Source organism: Scyliorhinus torazame, chromosome 11, assembly GCF_047496885.1.
Source record: "Scyliorhinus torazame isolate Kashiwa2021f chromosome 11, sScyTor2.1, whole genome shotgun sequence".
Taxonomy (NCBI): Eukaryota; Metazoa; Chordata; class Chondrichthyes; order Carcharhiniformes; family Scyliorhinidae; genus Scyliorhinus; species Scyliorhinus torazame.
Window position 1 is genome coordinate 27,621,635 of NC_092717.1, and position 25,861 is coordinate 27,647,495.

The 25,861-nt window shown below is 40.2% G+C and overlaps 1 protein-coding gene across 2 annotated transcripts in view; it reads left to right on the forward strand.

Annotated features, from left to right (window-relative positions):
* Positions 1-22,052, forward strand: part of LOC140385191 (antizyme inhibitor 1-like) — an 83,568-nt gene extending 61,516 nt beyond the window's left edge. For both annotated transcript variants that reach the window (XM_072467073.1, XM_072467072.1), the window contains 9 exons: positions 312-488; positions 638-810; positions 13,091-13,225; positions 17,526-17,607; positions 18,164-18,244; positions 19,103-19,268; positions 20,353-20,471; positions 20,856-21,067; positions 21,344-22,052. In XM_072467073.1, the coding sequence (XP_072323174.1) occupies positions 312-488; positions 638-810; positions 13,091-13,225; positions 17,526-17,607; positions 18,164-18,244; positions 19,103-19,268; positions 20,353-20,471; positions 20,856-21,067; positions 21,344-21,473 (1,275 nt within the window). In that variant the 3' untranslated portion in view covers positions 21,474-22,052. The remainder of the gene's footprint in view (positions 1-311; positions 489-637; positions 811-13,090; positions 13,226-17,525; positions 17,608-18,163; positions 18,245-19,102; positions 19,269-20,352; positions 20,472-20,855; positions 21,068-21,343) is intronic.
* Positions 22,053-25,861: the final 3,809 nt, after the last annotated feature.

Below are 25,861 nucleotides of genomic sequence, written 5' to 3' on the forward strand. Positions count from 1 at the left end.
CGTGCCACTCCCAAATTTTCTCTAACTTCGCAAATTCCTTTCCTTCGTGCAGTTGTTTACAAAAGGTTGCCTGTAGCACCATGTCGGCCAGCTGAAAACAACTAAGTCAGCAGTTTGGCACTCAAACCTATCTGGGTCTTCTGTTTACAGTTGAGCTGCATATTACACCGATCAGTTGATCAGTTTTATTTCTGTAGTCACTGTTATGAAGTCACTGAAGAGTAATGTTTCAGGTAACTAAAGCCAGATTAGCATACAGTTCTTTCTCATTTTAATTAGGAACTAATGTTTTTCTAATCTCTCAATTATAGCAAACTGAAAGGAATGCCTTCTTTGTTGCTGATCTTGGGAATGTTGTAAAGAAGAACATTCGCTGGAAGAATGTGATGACTCATGTGAAACCATTTTACACTGTTAAGTGTAACAGCAGTCAATCAGTAATTGAAGTTCTGGCAGCTCTTGGAACTGGTTTTGCTTGTGCAAACAAGGTAACAATTGCTATAGTTTATATTTATGTTGTCTTGCATTGATTTTGGGAAAATTTGCATTCCACAGTTCTGTAAATTTTTAACTAATATGTAGAGATTTGGCAAATATAAGCTCATATGTTTGAAAACTTGTGTATTCCCTCACGCAGAATGAAATAACTCTTGTGCAAAGCTTGGGTGTAACATCTGAAAATATCATCTACACAAATCCTTGCAAACAAGTATCCCAGATTAAGTATGCAGCCAAAAAGGGAATAAATGTCATGAGCTGTGATAACAATGCTGAACTTCTGAAGATTGCACGTAACCATCGCAGTGCCAAGTAAGTGTGTAAACGAACCAAACTTTGTGGTATAGATTGTTTAACAATATTCCTTTCCTCCATTGCGGTGCTGTGATTGGACAGTACATTCCATTGCTCAAGTTAAATGTAATCTACTAGATTTTAACCAAACGTTGGGTAGTAACTTGTTCTTTTAAGCCAAGGGCTTTCTTTGAATATGGGCATGAATGGATTTATTTGTTGAGGCAGTGTCACTAGAAGATATCTCCTTATTCTTCTCTGGAATTATGATTTAAAATGAAAAGACAAACCCTAGCAAACAATTTATTTTAAACTGGACCGTCTAAACATTTGCCATGCGTGTACTTGCATGATTTGTTTGTAGAGGTCTTTCATTTCTTTGTCAGCATTTTACCCAAATGGATAGCAAGTTATTTTGTAATAAAATAATTGCCCCAAAATCATGTTTTTGCTTCTAAAGTCAGAGATTTGCTGCCTGTAGGAGCGATAATTTCCTCTTTTACAGCGCACGATAGGATCCCTAACCGTAGCTTGTGTTAAACCCAAGCCACCTTGATATTCTGGTCTGAAATTTAGCAGTGGGAGATGAAAGTGCTTGTTAGAAATTATTGTAATGCTTAGCCTCTGTGGGAAAATATTTATACCGTGCGTAAATACAAATGTTATCTGGTAGATTAACCAGCCAGTTAATGTTCATGAAAGAAAGCCAGAGGAGTGAACCAGTTACCACACAAAGATAGTTTTGAATGGAAGTGTAATTTACTCCATAGAGATTATATTTTAGTCTTTATCAGGATGTTAGCTTTCTTTCATGGTTAGCAGTCACTGTTAATGATGTCTACTGCCTGAATTGGCAGAACCTGAACCACTTTGTGAAATACCAAAGCAAAACACTGCAGATATATGAACACAAAATGTTGGAAATACTCAGCAGGTCAGGCAGCATCTGTAGAGGGCAAAACAGTTAATCTTTTAAATCAATTACCTTTTTCAGTGCGAGAAAAAGTTCAAAATGTTAATGAGTTTTAAACAAGAATGGAGATGGGGAAAGTGGAGTAGGATAGCGAGCCTGCTCCTCCATTCAATATGACCACGCTGAACTTTGGCTTCAGCTCCCAAGATCCCACTGGCTCCCCAAATCCCTTGATTTCCTGAGTCATCAAAAATCCCAGCCTTAAATGTATTCAATGATGAAGCATCTGCCACCCTATGGGGTAGCGAATAATAATCATCTTTATTATTGTCACAAATAGGCTTACATTAACTGCAATAAAATTACTGTGGAAATCTCCTAGTCGCCACATTCCGACGCCTGTTCCGGTAGACAAGAAGGAGAATTCAGAGCGGCCAAGTTACCTAATAGCACATTTTTGGGGGACTTGTGGGAGGAAACCGGAACAGCAAACCCCTGCAGACACTGGGAGAATGTACGGACTCCGCACAGACAGTGACCCAAGCCGGGAATCGAATCTGGGACCCTGGCGCTATGAAGTCACCGTGCTAACCACTGTGCTGCTGTGCCGCCCATGGCCATGCCCTTGTGTTCTAGATTCCTTAGTAGGGGAAACGATCTGTGTGGCCCACCCTGTCAAGTTCTAAACTCCAGAAATATAGACCTAATTTGCACAGCCTTTCATTGGACAACCCTCTCATCCAAGGAACCAATCTAGTGAACTTTCTCTATGCCGCCTCCAATGCAAGCATGTCCTTCGTTAAACGTGAAGATCAAAACTGCTCCGTTTTACAGATGTTTCTCCAAAGCTATGTCCAATTTTAGAAAGACTTTTTTGTTTTTGTACTCTCAATCCCTTTGCAATAAAGGTCAACACGGTAGCACAGTTGGTATCACAGCTCCAGGATCCCAGGTTCGATTCCCGTCTTGGGTCACTGTCTGTGCGGAGTCTGCATGTTCACCCAGTGTCTGCGTGGGATTCGTCCGGGTGCTCCGGTTTCCTCCCACAGTCCAAAAGATGTGCAGGTTAGGTGGATTGGCTATGCCAAGTTACCCTTAGTGTCTGTCCAAAAAGGTTAGGTGGGATTACTTGGTAGCGGGAATAGGTTGGAAGTGTGGGCTTAAGTGGGGTGTTCTTTCCAAGGGCCAGTGCACACTTAATGGTCCGAATGGCCTCCTTCTGCATTGTAAATTCTATAATTTGCCTTCTTTCCTGCTCGACGGTCTGCGAGCAGCTGTAGCACTCAAGCTCTAAGTACAGAACTACTTTTGTATGGCTCAATAGGTGGTATTTTTACTCAATAAGCAACTTGGGCATGCTTCCCTTGTTTAACGAACTGTGCACATTTGCGTGGTATGCCCCCATTAATGTAATGTTGGAGGGAATGTTAGATTATAATCTTGCGTTCTATTTGGTTTGGCTACATTCATGTTGGAAAGTGATTTCAGTACCTGAAAGTTCTGGAAATTATTGGGGCAGTACCATGGTGGCGAAGTTAATCAGTGAATTGAGTATGAAGCCATTGATAATTTGGAATATGAACAGATGTTGTGCAGTACGCAGTGGAGCCATTGTCTCTGAATCTTCCTGGAAAGTTCAGAATCATGACAGGTGTCAAAACCAGCACTGTTGTTGCATGAATGAGTTCTCCAAGGAATTTGTGTGGTGTAAAATTGTTATAATCACTCCAGCAAAAGGCAAGTTGTCAATTATTTAATAGTAATTGAGCTTCTGCAACCCCACCTTTTTTGCATTTGTTCTTAAGGGGGAGAAAACTGCTTCTCTTCCCCCTCTTCCACCTCCCCCACCCCCAATATGGTTATTCCTTTTCAGAAAATAACGGCCAATATCATGATTTTGTCTGCTAACTTAGTATCTCTGCTGACAGTATTTTAGCCTGCTGTACTAAAATATGTGACTGGGCATTACACAAACCTCTTGTGCAGGCTTTGGAATGCCATAAACAATTCTTTGAGCCAACACTTGGCAACAGCACATGTTGAGCGATTATCCACACAGTCCATATATCAGCACGGTAGCACAGTGGTTAGCACAATTGCTTCACAGCTCCAGGGTCCCAGGTTCGATTCCGGCTTGGGTCACTCTGTGCGGAGTCTGCACATCCTCCTCGTGTGTGCGTGGGTTTCCTCCGGGTGCTCCGGTTTCCTCCCACAGTCCAAAGATGTGCAGGTTAGGTGGATTGGCCATGATAAATTGCCCTTGGTGTTGGGTGGGGTTACTGGGTTATGGGGATAGGGTGGAGGTGTTGACCTTGGTTAGGGTGCTCTTTCCAAGAGCCGGTGCAGACTCGATGGGCCGAATGGCGGCCTCCTGCACTGTAAATTCTATGAAATATCAAACTGGGGAGACTGTCTATATTCTCTGGGCAGGGTATGAAACTGATTTAGCTTTGTTTTACCTGTAACTAAGTCTTCAAAAATGGATGCTTGCCAGTGCATCTTTAAAAGGGAAAAGTCTCCTCAAATTTGGAATTACTTCAGTTTTAATTTCCTCTGACTGCAGTCTGTTTCTAATAATAGGCAGGAGTAATAGGTAGGAATCCCCTGAGGCTACCTCGCTCTCTAACTGCTTTTCCATTTTGGGTACTGGTGAGTGAGATGATTCCTCAGAGAATTGTACCAAAAGCCAAATTTGTGGCCACAGGGATGGCTCTGCTGCACAGGAAAGGAGGAGGAAGAGTGGAAGTGCTGTAGTGGTGGAGGATTCCATAGGGGTGCAGAGAAGCATTTCTGCGGTCGTTGATGTGACTGCAGGATGATCCCTAGTGCCAGGATCAACAATGTCACAGAGAAGCTGCAGAGCATTCTTTTGGGGGAGGGTGAATAGACCACTTGTCATAGGTCGGAAAAGTGATGAAGTCCTGAAAAAATTTAGGGAGTTGGATAGGGAATTAAAAAGCTGGATCTCAAGGATTGCTCCCAGTGCTGCATTCTAGTGAGCATAAAAATAGGGAGATTAAGCACAACACGTGGCTGGAGAAATGGAGTAGGAGAGAGGGTTTCAGATTTGAGGCATTGAGACCTGTTTGGGGCAAGTGGGACCTATATAAGGAGGACAGGTTGCACCTTAATAGGGCTGGGGCTGTTTGAGAGGGTTTAAACTAGATTGGAAGGGGGTGGGAACCTGAGTGGAAAAGAGAAAAACTGGCAGTGGGAAATAAAGAAGTATTGACTGAGGATGTATCCAAGAGTAGCATCAATGTAAATGGAATATGTGGCGAGTTCGGTAGAATCAAAGTAGGCAATAGTAAGTCATTAGATGGGGTCAGATTAGTGGGGGGGAAGTAAAAAGCCTAAATCAGTGTGGTTAATTGTGGACTAGGTACAGGTTGCCGAATGGAATTATGGTGTTATTGCAATAACAAAGACATGCCTCAGCGAAGGGCCTGACTCAGCATTAAATATTCCCGGGTGCGAGGTGCTTGGGAGAGACATGAAAAGAAGAAAAAGGCGGGTGCAGTGGCAGTATTGATTAAAGACAGCATTACAGTACTGGGGAGAATATTCAGAAAGGCCAAGGATTGAATTTCTGGCTTGAGGTAAAGAATGAAAAAGATGCAATGACCTTGATTGATGTACTTTATAAACCACCAACTAGTGAAAGGGATGTAGGGAAACAAATTTGCAGAAAAATGACGAGGTGTGAAAGACTTGAGTATACAGGGGGATTTCAATTATCCAAATATAGACTGGGATAGGATTGTGCAAAAGGACAAGAGGGGTGATTTCCTGTGAAGTGTTCAAGATAATTTTCTGGTCCAATGAGAGGACAGGCACTGTTGGACCTAATTCTGGGGAATGAGTTGGTCGAAGACCGCATTTGAGTCAAATGGCTGAATTGTGGGCTACTTCAAAGAAGAAGTATTGCAGGTAATGTCAGGTATATTCAGGCAGCACAGTGGTTAACACAGTTGCTTCACAACTCCAGGGTCCTAGGTTTGATTCCCGGCATGGGTCACTGTCTGTGTGGTGTTTGCACGTTCTCCCCGTGTCTGCGTGGGTTTCCTCTGGGTGCTCCGGATTCCTCCCACAATCCAAAGATGTGCAGGTTAGGTGGATTGGCCATGCTAAATTGCCCTTCGTGTCCAGAAAAGTTGGATGGGGTTACGGGGATAGGGTGGAGGTGTGGGCTTGGGTACGGTGCTCTTTCCAAGGGCCGGTGCAGACTTGATGGGCCTAATAGCCGCCTCCTACACTGTAAATTCTATGATTCCATTTGTGGCCTCACCAATGTCTTGTACAACTTCAACAAGACTTCCCAAATCCTGCATTCAATTTTCTGACCAATAAAATCTAGCATGCTGAATGCCTTCTTCACCACCCTGTCCACTTGCGACTCCACCTTCAAGGAGCTATGAACCTGTACCCCTAAATCTTTGTTCTGTAACTCTCTCCAACTCCCGACCATTAACTGAATAGTTCCTGCCCTGATTAGATCTACCAAAATGTATCACCTCACATTTAGCCAAATTCAATCCATCTGCCATTCATCGGCCCACTGGCCCAATTGGTCAAGATCCTGTTGCAATCTTGTATAACCTTCACTATCCACTGTGCCACCAATCACCTGCAAACTTACTAACCATGCCTCCTACATTTTCATCCAAATCATTAATACATATAACAAATAACAGTGGGCCCAGCACCGACTCCTGAGGCACACCGCTGGTCACAGGCCTCCAGTTTGAAAGCCACCCTGGATTCCGCGAGATTTAACCTTTTGCAACAACCTACCATGCGGTACCTTGTCAAAGGTCTTGTTAAAGTCCATGTAGACACGTCGACTGCACTGCCCTCGTCTACCTTCTTGGTTACCCCTTCAAAATACTCAATCAAATTGGTCAGACATGACTTTCCGCTTGCAAAGCCATGCTGACTTTCCCTAATTAGCCCTTGCCTGTCTAAATGCATGTAGATCCTGTCCCTCAGAATACCTTCTAACAATTTACCCACTACATAAGTAAGGCTAACCGGTCTGTAGTTCCCAGGCTTATCCCTATAGCCCTTCTTAAACAAGGGCACGGTATTTGCAACTCTCCATTCTTCAGGCACCTCTCCTGTGGTTGTCGATGATTCAAATATCTCAGCTAGGGGGCCGGCAATTTCCTCCCTCGCCTCCCACAGCGTCCTGGGCTACATTTCATCAGGTCCCGGGAATTTATTTATCTTTTTTAAAAAAAATTAGAGTACCCAATTCATTTTTTCCAATTAAGGGGCAATTTAGCGTGGCCAATCCACCTACCCTGCACATCTTTGGGTTGTGGGGATGAGACCCATGCAGACACGGGGAGAATATGTAAACTCCACATGGACAGTGACCCAGGGCCGGGATTCGAACCCGGGTCCTCAGCGCCGTAGGCAGCAGTGCTAACCACTGCCACAATGCTGCCCCAAATTTATCTATCTTGATGCGCTTTAATAGCTCCAGCACCTCTTTCTCTGTAATATGTACACTCCTCAAGACATCACTTTTTATTTCCCTAACGTTCGTGCCTTTCTCAACAGTAAATACTGATGAGAAATATTCATTTAGGACCTCCCCCGTCCCTTGTGGATCTGCACATAGATGACCTTGTTTATCCTTAAGAGGCACTACCCTCTCCCTCGTCACCCTTTTATCCTTTATGTATCTGTAAAAGCTCTTTGGATTTTCCTTTGCCTTATCTGCCAAGACAATCTCATGTCCCCTTTTTGCCCTCCTGATTTCTCTCTTAACTCTACTCCGACAAGCCCTGTACTCTTCAAGGGATCCACTTGATCCCAGCTGCCTATGCATGTCATATGCCTCCTCCTTCCTTTTGACCATGGCCTCAATATCCCGAGTCATACCAGCCTTATCCTTCACTCTTAAGAAGAATGTGCTCATCCTGATCCCTAGTTAACACCTTTTTGATGGCCTCCCACTTACCAGCTGTCCGCTTGCCTGCAAATAGGCACCCTCAATCAACTTTTGAAAGTTCCCACCTAATACCCTCGAATTGGTCTTGCCCCAATTTAGAATTTTAACTTTTGGGCCGGAACTAAAATTTTCCATAGCTATCTTAAAACTAATGGAATTATGGTCACTGGTCCCGAAGTGATCCCTCACTTCTGTCATCTGCCCTTCCTTATTCACCAAGAGGAGGTTATGTTTTGCCCCCTCTCTCTATTTGGGCCATCCACATATTGAATGAGGAATTCTTCCTAAATACACTCGACAAATTTCTCTCCATCCAAACCCCTAGTGCTATGGCTGTCCCAGTTAATGTTGGGAAAGTTGAAGTCCCCAACTATAACCACCCTATTTTTGCGGTAATCTGTAACCTCTTTACATATTTGCTCCTCAATATCCCGCTGACTATTTGTGGACCTATAATACAGTCCTATCAAAGTAATCTCACCATCTTATTTTTCAGTTCTACCCATCCATATAGACTCCGTAATATACAAGTATTTTGCATCATCTGTCTTTACAAAGGAAGATGATGCTACCCAGGCTAGGGTGAGAAAGGAGGTAACTGATACACTTGAAGAATTTACAATTGAGAAGGTGGTGTTGGCAAACTCTCTACTTTTTTTTTAAAGAATTTCCAATTAAGGGGCAATTTAGCATGGCCAATCCACCTTTGGGTTGTGGGGGTGAAACCCACAGAGACATGTGTCGAATGTGCAAGTTCCACACAGACAGTGACCTGAGGCCGGGATCAAACCTGGGTCATCGGTGCCGTGAGGGAGAAGTGCTAACCACTATGCAATTATGCCACTGCAAAGCTCTCTAAAGAGATATGGTACCAGGAGTGGGTGAGATGGATCAACGGGTATGAAGGGAATTGTAAGTGGAAATTGCAGAGACATTAATAATCTTCCAGTCTTCCTTTTACATTGGTGCTGCCAGAGGACTGGAGAATGGTGGATGGTGCACCCTTGTTCAAAAAGGAGTGCAAGGATAAAGCTGACCACTACAGACCAGTTGGATTGATTTCAGTGATAGAAAACTATATTCAATGGTCGCTTAGACAAATGTAGGATAATTAAGGAAAGCAGCATGGATTCATTAAGGGAAAATCATGTTTAATTTGCTGGAGTTTTTTGAGGAGGAGCATGCTGGTTGATGAGGGCAACACTGTTGATGTGTATATGGATTTTCAAAAGGCGTATGATACAATGCCACACAACAGACGTGAGCAAATTCTAGCTCATGGGATAAAAGAGAAAGTAGGCACTTAAGAAATTTGCTGAGTAAGAGGAAACCATAGTGATAAATGGTTGTATTTAGATTGGAGGAAAATTTGTAGTGTTAGTGTTGGGACTCTTGCTCTTCCTGATCGGTATTAATGACTTAGGATGTGGTGTTAAGGCCATGATTTAAAAATTTGTGGATGATCCTAATTGGAAACTTAGTCAACTGTGTTGAAGATAGTCTTGAACTTCAGAAGAACATAGACATGTTGGTGGATTTATTGGGCAGATAAGTAGCAGATGAAGTTCAATGCAGAGAATCGTGAAGTCATTCATTTTGGTAGGAAGAATATGGAGAGACAATATAAAATAAAGGCAGAAGCTTTAAAGGAGATGCAGGGACAGAGGGTCTTTGGTGTGTATGTACATAAGTCATTGAAGATTACAGGGCATGTTGAGAGAGCAGTTAATAAAGCATATAGTATCTGAGGTTTTATTAAAAGGGACATTGAGTACAATAGTAAAGAGGCCATGTTGAACTTTTAGAAGATGTTAATTAGACCTTAGCTGGAGTACATACTTAAAGAATGATGTGAAGGCAGTGGAGAGAGTACAGAGGAAATTCCCAAGAATGATTCCAGGGATAAAGAACTATAGCCAAGAGGATAGATTGGAAAAGTTGGGTCTGTTTTCCTTGGCGGAAAGAAGGCTGAGAAGGGACTTGATAGAGGTATTCATGATCCTGAGGGACATGAACAGGGTAAATAGTGAGAAAGGTTCCCACTCGGGAGAGCATAAGGAACTGGAGGGTACAAATTCAAAATAATTGGCAAAAGGAGTTGAAGTGATGTGAGGAAACATTTTTTCACCCACCCAGAGGGTGGTTGGAGTCGAACTAGCTTACTGCGAGGGTGGTGGAGGCAGGTTGAGGTTTTCAAAACTGAATTGGATTGCTATCTGAAAAGAAATAATGTGCAAGGTCACAGGGATAAGGCAGGGTGGTGGGTCTAAGTAGGATGCTCTTTCAGAGAGCCAGTGCAGACTCAATGGGCCAAATGGCCACCTACACTAAAGGTTATGTGAATCGTAGAGCTCAAAATAAATTGCACACATTTTCTTGGTCAGTGATATTCATTCTTTAAATACTATCTATTTCTCTGCTCATCCTCCTTTATGACATTCCTTAAAGCCTATCATTTGTCCAAGCTTTTGCTCAACTGTCCCACCATCTCCTTTGTGGCTCAGTGTCACATTTTGTTTAATGTTCTCATGAAGCACCTTGGGACATGTCACTGTGTATTTAAGGTGTTATACAAATAAAAAGCTGCTGGTGCAGTGCATGATCTGCTTTTATGAATGTTTTATTATGTATACCGTAAGAATTTTTATCCAACAGAAATGCAAAAATGAAAGGATGTTCATCCCTCAAATGACAATCACTGAAATGACCTTTTCAATTACAGAACTTAAAATTAAGATCAAATTGTTTTCCTGATAACCCCAGCTCACCCAAACCACTGGGTTAAATGGAGTGCAGAAAATAAAGATTGGCCTGTTGAACCTGCAATTTTTTTTCAAAAGATGGCATGTACCTCGGTTCACAACTTCTCTGAAACCAGAGACAAACGGAAAACAAAGTCACCATTTGAATCTTAGCACAGTCTTGCTGTTTATCACTTTTCTTGTTACTATAAGCCTTTATTGAATTGATACGATAACTTGGGTGCCAGTAAGTAGCCATTATCTGTGTTGTAGAGTCTAGATTCTGTGGTTGAGATTATACAGTTGGACAGGCTGGTCTTTGTGTTCAGTATTCGGATGTTAGCTGTTCATTATGAAAATAATCCAAATGAAGAAAATGTTGTAAATATTTTACTATTAAATCACAATTTTCAAAAATGATTTGACCCTCACAAAAACATACACTCCAGGAAACTCCTGGTCCAAGCTTTGTACTGAGCAGGGGTTTACATCCATTTTTGGGGGGGTTTCTTATTGGATGGGTGATCAATCATGACATGTGAAGTATTACTAAATTAAAAGAATGAGAACTATTATGCTTAAACATATAGCACACCTTTCCAATAAATCATGTATATGGTATGCCACTGTATTTTAATACTTTGTTAATTCACCATCCTGTAAATTCCGTATTTTTAATGAAGACCTGTGTACTCCTAGTTGATAATTTAAAACGGCTGCTTAAATTAAAAGAAAATCCAAAATGGTGTTCATTTTAATACCGTTTAAAAACTACAGTTTGTCACAACATTCCAGGTCTGATTTAGTTTTTTTTTAAAAGTACTTTTTAAACATTTATTTTTACAATCTTCTGCAGTTTTGTTCTCTAACTCTTGTTGTCACAAGAATCACGTCTTCTCTAGAAATAATAACAGTGCCAAAAATTCCATGCTTTGCTGAAGACCAAGTTATATTGCATGACCACCAATGGGAAACGGTTGAGATTGCATTTGCAACTTGACATATGCCTAAAATGCTATGTTAACCACAGACATGCTTAAATCTTTAATACTATTGCTGCATTCATCCTTGGAGTGGTGGGGGGGGGGGGGGGGGGGGGGGGGGCGGGGGCGGGGGAAGCATGCAAAGTATCTATGTATGATCCAAATTAAAGGAAGGAAAAAAGTCTGTGGCTTAGAAATTGGATTTACTTTGCTTGTTTTTCAGACAGAAAATGACATTGAAAGTGCCACTACAGCTTTCTCAAGTTCTTTTGTGCCAGAAGAGCACTGTATTCCAAATTGGTTGGAGCACCCCAGAATCATGTGCTTGAAACTAGAGTTAAGCCCATTGCTTGAGAGAGCTGAATGTTAATTGCAGGTCCTTTAGGAAGCTGGATCAGGATACACCAGGCATGCTGGGCTCCGTTTTCGCCAGTGAAAGCAGCCTAACCATCAATCCTTAACGGATCACTGGTGGCTGTCATCAAAAAGGTAGACAAAAGTACTTTTGCCACCTAAACATGAAACCAGGGGAGCAGGAATCTGATTTTCTGACATTTTCTTTTTTTTGAGTATTTTGATTGCACCCCTATGAAAATGTTACTTTCTCCTGGAGATTGAAGTTAATCATATTAGTGCTACTCTGTCTGCTTTGATACCCAAAACTGGCTGTGCTGTGAAGGTCTGTAGTTTCACTGGATGTCCTTGACACTTCTTAGTAAAACTATTTGTAACTGTGGCCTGTTTGTGGCAGATAAATGTTTCAGAATTGGATAGTGAGTTGTTAGGTAATACTGAAAACCTAATGTGCATTGTAATATTGGAAAATTATTATACTTCCAAAGCCAGCAAAAACCATCATGGGTGAGAAGTGATCTGTCAAATTTTCTGTTGGGCATTATATTTTTTGCTGAAACTTTCGAAGTGCATACAATTAAAGTAAAAAAGAAACAACTTGCTTTCCTCTCCTGAAGGTATGCCTTGTGCTCAGATACAGTTCCAGAAGTGAGGTACTAGAGGTCTTATTAACACCCATTCTGCATGCGGAACCTGTGCAATCTCCATTGGCATGCTGTTCTGTCATCAGTGGGAAATCCGGAGACTTCAGTCATGTCCACATTAGGTATTCATAAAAATCTCACTTTCCATCAGCTGTGTAGGTAGTTGTTAGGAGTGGTGGAACATTCCCTGTCCTGCCAAAACTGCACGCGATGACTTGTGACATTTCAGCTGAGATCAGCAGGAGGAGTTTTTAAGTGCGGGGGGAAGGGTGAGTAATTAGGTCAGCAATTTACAGTATTAACAAAAAAGTGTTTGTCTTGGTCGCCAGAAACAGTTGTCCTCTGCATACATTTTTTTTTAACTGAAAGATTTGTGTCTTAACTGAATGACTTAAATGTACCAGTGTTATTAAATGGTCTTTTGTTACAGCACCTAGTCAACTCTATTGATGAAACAATTGAGTCTTGGCTTGCTGCAATTTTTCTCCCCCTCATGTCCTTTACAACATATGTAGCTACACATCTAGGCCCTAATCACCAGTTTTCTCTCCTGTGCAGGATTTTCTTTTTATTTAGGTTCACATTCCGAGCTTGGAAGTGGGAGCTTCTGCCACCATAATCTTCATGCTGCTACTGACAGTCTTCAAGCTGCACATGTGATGATGATGTAAACCAACTGTGCCCCAATCATCTTCCTCTTTTAGGCTCTTGGTAGACATTGCAACTGCTGATTCATGTGAAGAAAATGAGATGAGTCTGAAGTTTGGAGCTACTTTGAAGGACTGCAAACATCTGTTGGAATCTGCAAAAGAACTAGGGGTTCAGGTGGTTGGTGTCAGGTGAGCAGCATAATTATTTTTCTAATTCAATAATATCAAATTTGGATGGAATGCCATGAAACTAGCAAATGTGATATGTTTCCTTATTGAAAGCGACAAACGTCTACCATTACAATTTGGGACAGAAATACATGATTGACTTTTATTATCGGTGAAAGTTGCCCATTGATGCAATTTTAGCATTTAGCTGGGATACAGATTCCAGGTGTGTCTCTCTCTCCTCTCGCTCTCCACCACCACCATTAAACATTAAGTATCCAGTGCACTTTCAGGCAATTCAAATCTGAGAAATTTGTTAGAGAAGGGTTGTACAAGTGGTGACTCTAGGCTCCTGTTGAATTGTTGTGGGGCTCTTTTTCTGTTTTCTGCTCCAAAGTAACTCCTGATCCTGGGGGATGAGAAAGGTTGCTCTCTAATTGATCACAAACTGCTTTTTCCGCGGAGTCCCAGTAACGTGAAAAGGTTTGAAGCTTCCAAGTTTATTTGTTTCACAGGACTGCGGATTCTGAATTTGTAAACATTAGGATCTCCCGTGTATGTGGTTGGCTTTTGTGTTCAGGCATTTTTGTTTTGTGTTTATGTAGCTCTCCCTGTTGTGATTTACTTTTCTGCGAAATAAATTCTTGTATTTCTGTGTAAAGGACATTGCGCTATTGTCTACCCACACTAGTCTCTTTCTATAAAAGATTGGATAGCCCTGCTGTTTAAAACCAAAACCTTGGTCTTATGACCATGACTTCACTCAGAAGTAATGTAGATTGAGATTGGAAAATACAAAGTGGAAGCCAAATGATTGCCCACACATATGGAAATGGTGTGTTCTTCTTGGCACACTAAAAAAAACTGCTTAGGTTCTAGTTTGAGAATAGAAAATGAAGAACCGGTATTACTGATTTGGTATATGACCACATTTTGGCAAAATAGGAAAAGCCTAAAGTGTGTGGAGAAAGCATAGATTCCACATTATATCATTGTTTAGAACACTCAGTTTTGCTTCTTATGGTCCACAGAAAACATGTAATTTAAACTTAGTTTTCTGTGCAGTTCAGTTCTAAAAATGTAATAGGGGAGATTTCTATAGACAAATTGCTGGAACTTTGGTCTAATTTAAATCTTTTGTCTTGTGTTAGAAAGTTGTCTTCAGCGTATATATTAAATGAGATGCATTTTACTTGTGTTTTTCCACAACATGATTTATTGGGTGGATGGGCATTTGTTGGGATAGTTGCACTTGATTATCTGTCCATTAGAGAATTAATTATACATTAATAATGTGGTCAGATGCCATATAATTGTATTCTTTAAACCTAAAAGTTTTGTGACAAGTTTGCCCTCCATATAAGTAGTATAAAATCCAGGGTGGTAGATTTTGCCAGCAATTATGTGCAATCAATTGGGCATGATCTTTGGGGAACTTGATTGCACATGCTGTTCGGAGGAAAAAAACAACTTTAGAAATGGTCCCTAAAGGTAACTAAATTGTTCCAGAGATTCAACTAGCTAGTAACAGTTTGTTTGGAATTTTATATTGGGATCCTTTGCCACTTGAGTCTATATTAAAGCAATTATTTTTATATTTTAGCTTTTTTGTGGTCTATTTTTAGAGATAATAGACTCTTGCAGTCCAAAAGAAGGCCATTGACTTATCATGCCTAAGCTGACTCTTTGAAAGAGCTATTCAATTAGTCTCATTCCTCTGCTCTTGCCAATAATTCTGCATTTACTTTTCCTTTTATGTATCCAATTCCTGTTTGAAAGTTACTGCTGAGGTTGCTTTCACCACCAGCACATTTACAATCATAAAAGAAAATTCTCATCTTCCCTTTTGTCTTTTGCCTGTTGCCTTACTCCCAAGAACCCGATCGGTAGGAGTAGACAATGCGTCTGTTGAATCTGTTTCCCTATTCAATGATCTTGGGCTTCAACATCACTTTCCTGTCTACTTCCAATATCCCTCAATTTCTTGGGAGACCAAAAAGCTGTCTTTCCTAGCCTTAAATATATTAAATGATGGAGCATCCACCATAACTCTTTAGAGAAGAGATTTCCAAAGATCCACAACCCTTTGAGTGAACAAATTCTTTTCCCCTAATCTCATCCCCTTATCCTGAGACTGCGCTCAATGTTCTTGATTTCCCAGCCAAGAGACAACCTCTCAATATCTACCATAATAAGCCAATTCATATAGATGTCTCTTTGAGATCACCTCTCATTCCTATAAATTCCAGAGAATATTAGCCCAACGTACTCAGCCTCTTATAGGACCAATCTCGTGAACCTTTGTCCTGTCTCCAATGCAAATATATTCTTCCTTAAATATGAAGAGCAAAACAGCACACCGTGTTCTAGGTGTAGTGTAACCAAAGCCTTGTACAATTGTAGCTAGACATCTTTATTCCTGTACTCTTGCAATAATGCCTACTTGCCATTTCTCTTCCTACTTGCCATTTCTCTTCCTAATTACTTGCTGTACCTGCATTCTAACTGTTCCTCAAATTCCTCCAGAATAGCAACATTTTTGAATATTTGTACATACCTTTATTTTTTTTTTAAATCTGCTTTTCTCTTCCTGCAACCAAAGTGAATAGCCTCCCACTTCCCCACATTATCTCCATCCCCATCTTGTTTGCTAGTTACTTAATCTGTCTGTATCTCCTTGCAATCTCTATTCCTCACAACTTACATTTCTACCTAGCTTTATAGTGTCAGCGAACTCTGGTATATTACTCTGTCTCTTTGTATCAATCTTGAAATTGCAACTAGCTGAGCCCCCAGCACTGAACCTGTAGCACTTCACTAGCACTGACTTAAGTACTTGAATTCCCTCTTTAAACCTACTCTTTGCCTCCCTTATTTGTGTCCTCCGGTTACTGGCTTGCCCATCAGCGAAAACAGTTTCTCCTTATTTACTATTCCTTATTTACTCCATCCAAATTTTTAACACTTCCCGTTATATCGCCCACTAATTTCTGAGTAATTCTCACTTGTCTGTGTAAATATAGCTTCAAAACACATGGACAACATACAGAAAGTGGTTTTTAATTCAGAGTGCCTTTCTCTTTGTATTGACCCCCATTCCACAATGTGCTGAAGATGGAAATGGTTATGGAATCTAGTATGGTACAGGAAGTTAGAATCATGAAAAGGACATTCAGAGGTTGAATAATTGCTCAGGTTGTTTGTATAGAGTCTCGTACACAACAGTCTAAAGTTGTAGCAGTTGAACCATTGCAGAAAATCCAAACTTCACTCTTCTTCGACTAGAAAAATAAGGGACCTGTAAACATAGCTACCAATCAACATTAATAACTTATCTAACAATTAATCGTAGCTGCCACATTAGCACACCCATATTAAAATGGTACACTAACGTTTTGTGTTGATTCTAGAGGCTTGGTTGCATGATATTTGGTATCAAGGGTTACGGTTTCAATCCCACAGCAACCCAAAAATTATTGTGCAGGTTATGTACAAGTTATGCTTGAGGCAGCATAAAAAAAATAAAGGGGCCACACAATAAAAGAAATTGCCCAACACGCCAATATAAATTAGAGGAACATTGCTGACCACCAATATAATTTTTATGTAGATGGCTTATGCTCTGGGATTCCGGTACCTTTTTACCTTGTTAGTAGCAATGACAGTTATAGTGTGTCTACTCTAATCGTTTAATTATAGGAGAGGCGGCGCAGTGGTTAGCACTGCTGCCTCTGCGTCGAGGACCCTAATTCGATCACTGTCCCGGGTCATTGTCCGTGTGGAGTTTGCATATTCTCCCCGTCTGTGCGTGGGTCTCACCCCCACAATCCAAAGATGTGCAGGATAGATGGATTGCCCATGATAAATTGCCCCTTAATTGGAAAAAAATAATTGGGGTACTCTAAATTTATTTTTAAAAACATAATTATTGGAGGGAATTGCTGCAAATATTAAACAAAAGATGTCAATATTTGCTTTATCCGCCTGGCACATGGCTCTAATTTTGTACTCTTTGCCACACGATTCCAAAATAGCTAAATTGTATCTGCAGTCTGCCAATCAAATTAGCTGACTAGATATTTTTACAATGGGATTAACCACAATTATTGAAGATTAATAAGTTATTATGTTGAATTTCATGGGAAGTTTTACCAATGTGTAAGCTGATGAATGAGAAAACTAAGTTGTAATTCTGTGAATACATTATAAGATATGGATATGATAAAGTATAGTAAAGGTTTGCTTGCAAAATCTTATTGACTACGGTGTGATTATCTCTAATATCAGCATTTAACCTTTTTTTTGTAAACCTCTTTCCCAGGTTTCATGTTCCAAGCTCAAACAGTAATATGGAGGCATATTTACATGCTTTGGCAGATGCTCGATGTGTCTTTGATATGGCTGTAAGTATCTTGGTGGTTAAATTAAATCATGTGATTTATTGTAATAACACAAACTAGAATTTGTTTGCATCACAATACATAATTTATCCAATAGAGGGTGCTGCTCTCAAATGGATTCCTGTGGGTTTATTGAATTTTGCAATTGTCAGTTGTGCATTAATGGATCATCTCTGATATCAAAGCACCTGTCAGTTATTACATTGCTCATATTAAGTAAAATATAGCAGGCATGTCTTGTGATGTGTTGGGATCCCTGCTTTTAGCAACTAAGCATTTGTTTTGAGACCTTTCACTCCTGTTTGTCACAACTTGAGTCAAATCAATTCATGATGCTGTAAATGACTCCTAAACAACCCATGTTAAAACATACCTTTCAGTTTTATTGCGACAAAAAATTTGTTCAACGCCTTTTTTCACCATTTTTAACTTAGTGATGGTTCCTCCCGTGTTTAATCTTTTACCCCTTGTATGACATTTTACCGGAAAATGCAATTTACAAAGCAAGGTCATGTTTCAAAGCAACAAACTTCCTGATTTCTACTGTTCTCTGTTACAGGCAGAGTTTGGTTTCAACATGAATCTGCTTGACATTGGAGGTGGATTTTCTGGAACAGATGGGGAATTACAGCTTGAAAAGGTACGGAAGATGCTTTGTTCTAATTTATACCAAGTATAGAGTAAAATATTCAATGTATCACATCAAAGAATAATAGGATGTGGGGAATTTCCCTATGATGTGACTCTCTACTTTGTGGTAAACACAGGAGAGAATGCACTCTGAGCTGCTGTTGCACACTTAATAGGTGGTTGCAGATTTTAATTGGCAAAGGCCTGGCAACAGGTTGTCTCTTCTCCATGTCTTCCCACCAAATGTTCATCTGGAGGTTTATGATTTCTCAATAGGAAAGATCCATGAGCTACTAACAAAATAACCTGACCATATTTGAAATCATTCCTATTGTTTTCACTATATGCGGATAATGGTGAGTTTGTTCTTAAATTAGAATAGAATCACTACAGTGCAGAAGGAGTTTGTTCTTAAATTAGAATAGAATCACTACAGTGCAGAAGGAGGCCATTTGGCCCATCGAGTCTGCACCGACTCTCTGTAAGAGCACCCCACCTGGGCCCACTCCCCCACCCTATCCCAGTAACCCCATCTACCCTTCTTTGAAAATAAGGGGCAATTTAGCATGGCCAATCCACTTAACCTGCACATTTTTGGACTGTGGGAGGAAACCAGAACAGCAGGAGGAAACCCACGCAGACATGGAGAGGATGCGCAAACTCCACACAGTTACCCAAGGTCAGAATCAAACCTGGGTCCCTGCCACTGAGGCAGCAGTGCTAACCACTGTGCCACCCTGTCACCCATTGGGCTACCCATTCCAGGTACACTTCTATTTTACGAGTTTAAAAAAAGTGTTACTTTCTAAGCGATACAAATATATGAATCTGATTGGTATTTTAGTAATGAATTTGTCTTCCATTCTAGGTTTGTGATACCATTAATCCACTGCTTGACATTTACTTCCCTTCTGAAAGCGGCATTAAAATCATTGCTGAACCTGGTAGCTACTATGTGAATTCTGCATTCACTCTTGCAGTTAACATTGTAGCTAAAAAAGCTGTTGCAAGAGATTCACAGGATCAGTCTGAAGGTAATTCCAAATGTTCTCATTGAGATTCACTATTGGTAGAATATTATGCTCTTGATATTCACGTGATGGCTATATATAGGATATTTATATTGTTAGCCCAATAATTGTGTCCACGGCAAAAAAAATTGTTTAGTTTGAAGTGCCCTTAGTTCTTTATAGTTTTAAAATAAAATGATCTCTCTTCTTCCACTTTGAACTGATGACTTAAATAATTTTCTAGATCAGATGTAACAAGTAGAATTCTTTGAATTCTTGCCCAATAATGTACTTTATTATCAACCTTTAAGGAATAACCCCAATCTCTCTTGGTTCGGTTCCATTGCCCTCCTCTCCACCCTACATAAATATTGTAGTTTCCGTGAATGAAAGTGCTACGTTATATGTTGGTTTATTCCATGGATGTTTGATTCATTTGCAACTGGATTGGCTGCTTATAGTGGCCATTTTGCTCGTTTGATCTTTGCAAATAAACCTACGATTTATTTCTTGAAGGCAATCCAATTAAGCACTCTGGGAACCATAATTCCTGGCCTCCTTCTAGAATTTTCCTATTGTCACCTTATCATTTACGGATATCCCTGGGATTAACCTATTTTTGCCCCATGTAATATCTTGCATATCTTTAAAGTTTCTTGTACATTTCAAGGCTGGTGAGTTTTTCTAGCCTTTCCTTTTAAAGTTAATCTTCCATAAAATTCTTCAATCACTTGACAGACTCATTCCATTCCATGAGTCTGGGCTGAATTTGGCAATCCATACATTTTCAATCCACTGAACATTTTTATAATTCTAATTATACTAAATTCTATTTAATGCTTATTTTCGGAAAGCAAGCTGACTATTATAAACAGCCCAATGCTGATGAGGGGCATCCCTGCTGCAAAGGTATCACACATGTAGTATAAATTAAAGTGTGGGATGATATTTGTAGGATTGTGAGGTGGAACCAATTGGACAGCTCTTTCAAAAGAGCCAGAACAAGTACGATGGGCTGAATGGCCGTCTCCTGTGCTTGCAAGACTTTATAAACCGGAATTAACAGCAACTGAATTCTGACAAGTAATGATTCCCTTATCACTTACAGTGGTCGTGTCCTCCGTGAATGGTGAACCATTCTTCGTATATTACATAAGTGATGGTGTTTATGGCTCCTTTGCAAACAATTTGTATGGAACTGTGAATGCCATTCCAATTCTTCACAAGGTAAGATTATTATTGTATGGCGAGCTTTGGGGAAAGAAACTCTTAAATTCAGAATTTGTTTAGTACAGTTAAGTTGCATCAAGGGCAAGTGTTATTTTTGCATGTCAACCTAACAGAACGTGAACTGATAATGGGATCAGCTGTTACTACGAGAAAACCTCCAGAAGTTGTGTTTTATTCCTCAGGCAAGTTATCATGCTTTGGGGAGAGAAAATTAGCACCAGCCATCTCCTCAGTTTTTCAGAAACTAAAAATAATACTTTTGCAGATTACGGCTTATTTGAAACCTGAGAATATATTTAAAATTCTATGGTTGCTTTTCCCTGTGCAAATGCGTGAATGCAGCTGAAGAAGCATTTTGATTTGTTTCCTTTCTTCCTTTAGAAACCTAATTCGGGAGAGCCTGTGTTTGCCAGCAGCCTGTGGGGACCATCCTGTGATGGGCTTGATCAAGTTGTGGAACACTGTCTCCTACCTGAACTAAGTGTTGGTGATTGGGTCATCTTTGAAAACATGGGAGCATACACATTGGAGCAGTCTGCTTTTAGTGAGTTCCAGAGGCTACCAGTTTACTGTGTGATGTCAATCAGTGATTGGTAAGTAACCCAAAATATAGTTTTTAAGTATGAAGAAAATACAATGGCTTGTATAATAAAATATATTTTATATCTAAATACACTTAGTCTAAAATTTGGTGGTATTCCATTTATTCAGATGAGTGCAAGTCAAACAGCTTTAATAGCTTGTCTTTTTTTTTAGCAATACTCAAGTTTGGCTTCATTAATAACCAGCTGATTTGACAAAAGTAGGTGAAAAGTTAGATGGATGCCTTTTGTCCGTTCGCCTTTAATTGATTTTTTTTTTTGTCTCAGGTATTGGATGCAGGAAGTTGGTTTGACCTTGGAAACATCTGTGAAGAACTTCTCTTGTGCGCCTTCTTGTTTTCAGCTGAGCCAAGAGGAAGGCTTTCCAACTGCGAGTTTGTCTGGCATCAGTGCTTAAGTTACTGAAGTTTGCAGTTCTGTTCAATCGCATGTCTGGTTGACATTCCAAAATGGAAGAAAACCAGTGGAACAATCCTGCTTTGTTTTTTTTTTGTTAAATTTTAACTCGAGCACTTGAACTAGTTAATCGGGACCAGACAGAAATCAGCTAGAATAACTACAAGTGGTCATGTGGAAAAATTAACATTTTAACCATCTGAAATGAAGCCTGCGAGTTGATGTAACTTTTTATTTTCTCTTTCTCCCCCCCCCCCCCCCCCCCCCCCCCCCCCCCACAAACCAACAATAAAATATGCAACAAAATGGATGACTTGGAAGAGGTGGAAACCTATCACTGGGTTCCCTGCTTAAACAGTTTACATGTTCACAATTTTTATACAGATATTCTTATTATAGATGTCTTGAGGTTTTTTTTGCCCATTTAACAGAATAACCAGAGCAATTTGACTTGATGTGTAAAATGTTTAGGATGTGTAAAATATGTGCTTTGTTCTGTAGTTAATAAATGTAAAATTGCAGCAAACTTTATATGATCTATTGTCCCTGTTTTGATTTCCAATAAAATTATATAGCTTCATTTTGGCTTTTTACATTAATTGAGCATCATATTGAAAACAAAATGCAGAACAGACTGAGACGAGACATTATAGTTAGTTACACCTACCATTCAATGCAAAATATATTTCTATGCAAGGTATTACCTGAAATTTGAAAAGTCAGTTGCTTTTTATGAATATTGCTAATCAGCTCCTGCAGACTGGTGTCAGTGTAGCTGGTTTCACTTTTAGTTACCACACATTTTTAATAAACATTAAAAACTCAATCAGGTAAACTTCAAACAATCTTGAACGGAAGAGAATACAAGTTGGCTAAGCCACCCTGCTTGCACAAAATACTTGCAGTGATTAAGGCACCATATCAGATTAAAATATTTCAAAAGCAGTCTATTTTTGGAGACAAAAGAGGTTACTTCCGGTTGCTTTATCTGAAACTTTACTTGAATTGCAGTATTCAAAAGCTATAATTTCCATGTCTGCTTTATCATGAAATTAATTGTTCTGTTATTCACGTGCACAACCATTTAAGTTGGCTGCAGGCGATGACGAATTGACCCTCTCCATGCTACAAATCTCAGCCTCAATACGCCATAAATTTCTGTCCTTCACCCACACTAGAAATCTACAGCCACTTGATTTAAATGATCAAGATCCGAACCTTTGTGCAAAAATTCTACGCTCGGCTATGCAGCAAAGAAAAAGTTCAAGCACCAAAACCATACCTCAACCCAGGCCTGATCTGTTTATTGCATCTTACGTGCACCAATCAAACAGATTCTTAAAGCTGGAACACTTGAACTGCTCAGCATATATAGAAAAAAAAAAAAAAATTGGACTTTTGAGGGGAATGTCAGACCGCATCTTGTACAGCACTGCATTACCCAAATCGGGAAAGAGATAAGAGAACGGGCACTTTCAAAACTTTTAAGCCATGATTGTTGCAATTTGGGCTGGCTTCCAATACACTTTGCAGCAAAAGGCAGCTTTCATAGGAAAGGCTGTACCTTCTATAATCGGAACTTTAAAACCAAGCTGTACTTAGCATGTGGATTGAGCATGCTGCTGGGCAGGTAATTCTCGTATTATTGCAAATTTAGTTTTTGGAATAGTACTCATCAATTCAGAAGACATAATATCAACTATTAGGGCAACAAGGATGAGCAATAAATGCTGGCCTAACCAGCGATGCCCACATCCTGTAAATGAATAAAAAATAGTACATTTCTTTACAGAGCTTGAAATAATGCACTCCAAAACAAATGGGTAAAGTCTTGTTTGAGTGAAAATAGCATAGACTGTTCAAGAAATTATTGAAGTGAACACAGTTCCTCTTATCCCTGTGCTGTCTCATTGCAGCTAATTTCCAGCAGTCAATCCTGATCAAATTTGCAAGAAGAATAAGATTTGCAAACTAACCTTGGGCAATGAGCCTTTAGTCTAATCTGCAATAATCGCAGGGATTGATCTGGTACAGCACCGGCTCCAACAACGGATCAATACTGTTGTTAACCTTTTGTCACCTTCAAAAATGTTCTAACTATTCACATTATACATTTAAGACAATCCACTGTGCCTTTATTACTTGACCGGCAAAGAGTGAAGCTGGTTTGTGCCAGACAAGACCACGCTTTTGAACCGTGTCTTATAATAATCATGAACAGTTGTAGAACACTGAAATGCATCAGTTATCTAGCGCTATGGGTGACGTAGTGGGAAGCACTGCTGCCTTACAGCATAAGGAACTCTGGTTAGATTCTGGTCATGGGTGACTGCACGTCGTACCTGTGTCTGTGGGTTTCCTCTGGTTTCTTACCACGCAGGTTAGGTGGCTTGCCCATTATCAATGTGGGATTTCTAAGGGGGGGACGGGGGGGATGCTCAGTAGAGTGCTCTTTTGGAGGGTTGCTGCAGACTTGATGGGCAATATAAGCCCAAAGTAATAGTATGCTGCTTGGCTTTGAAATAGAATGTGAGAACTAGTGTTCGAGGAAGACAGCCAGCCACAGTAAACTTTGCAATGATCCGGTCCTGTAGTGATGCATCACTTGGTAAGGTGAAAAGTGGAGAATTGCGCACAGTAATCAGTGTTTCATTTTGCAATGATTTTTGGGAGTGCTGTGTATAATATGTGCTGTCTTTCCTCACACCTGTGCAGCCTTCACAACTCTCAGGAATGAAACCCAGCAAAAAATAAACTATCCAACACTGCGAAGAATATGGATATATACTTGGACTTTAGAACAATCAAATTTCATTCTCCTAAATGTATTCATCTCATTTTTTACCCCTGAGCTTGATCTGCCTGATCATGTATAATTTGGTTGACCTACCATATGCTCCTTCAGGGCAAGAGGAAGTGTTGTAACTGGCTGTTGTATTGGATGAAGTGTAGATCAGCCATTCCTGAGCCACTCTTACAACTGCATCATATAGCACATCATGATTATTTGGAGATATTTCTAGGGCTTCAAAGCAGGATGCTCTCTATCCTAATAGAGCAATAGTCCTGTTGAAATCCTATTTGGGAGTTTGCACATTCAAGAAATTCTTCCTCATCTAAGGGGAGAAACACAATGAAGTAATGATGGACATTTTGGCTGGTACAAATAAATGCACTAAATTCCACCATTGTCACATAAATTGGATATTAATGACCTTTCAGTTAAAGCATTTAATTGCTGAAAGTTACCCATATAAGCTCGTGTGGTTTATGAAGAAACTAAAAGAGAAAAGCTCTCATGTTGGTGTTGTCTACAGGCAAAATAATGAAGTCCTTTGCACTGCCATACAATATTGTCGGTGGCTAATTCGATGGTTGGCATCTAAGATGGCTTGAAAGGAGCCTGTAATAGAAGTTGAAAGCAGCTGTATCTTTCACCATTGCCTGGCAAAACTAGCCAGGTTGTGCACAAGGCTTGGAGATCGCTTTGCAAAGTTCTGAGACTACCTGGTGAAGCACAGTAGGAAGATAACTGTGATCTTCAGACCTGTCTAGTAACTGTGACATTGACTGTACATGTGATACGAGCGGTAAAAGATTGTTAATCCATCTTTATGTTCTTCATCCTCAAGCTCCCTGAAGGCAAGAGGAATTACTGAGGGCTTGACTGTCTTATTTTGCATCGGCTATTTCTGGGCAGAGGTCAGCTCGCTGGAACTGTAGAGATAGATGCAAAAAAGTGACCAAACAAAACCAGCTTAAAATAAAACCAATGGAAGTTCAAGAAAGGCAGCAAAAAATATAAATGCTTTTTGCAAAATGCATCCAAATAGCATAGGTCAGAAAGCTCATTCCGCTTCACTCAGCAAGAAATACAAAAGTAGCCTGTTTTGTAAGGCGCACAGCAATGACATACTGGTGCTGTGAGCCAACAGGAAATGGGCAGGAAAGTACCTCCCTCACTAAATTGTTTTTTGAAACTTTTACTGAAACCCATGCACTTCAGCAGCATGAGCTATTGCTTTCCAGACTGAAAATAATAAGCAGAACACTCCTATCGTTTTTCTGGTGCTTCAATTCCATGCCCCATTTTCCACCACCCCTTGTATTAATGACCGTGCTTGACAGCAACGGTTCTCTCACAATTTCAAACAAAACAGCTCTATGATCCTTCACGTCTTCCCTCCCCTTTACTAAGACTTCTGTAGTCAGTATTGTTACTGAAATATTGACAAGAACAGCATCTGTGGTTTCTTGCACTACAACTGTGAGCAATGCCTAACTGGTGTCTCATTGCCTGTGGGAACTTTTGGACTAAGTTTCATGTGGTCAGCAGTTATACTCGGAGAAGTGTGCTCTTCTCTCAGCGAGCAGACACAATAGCTAGAG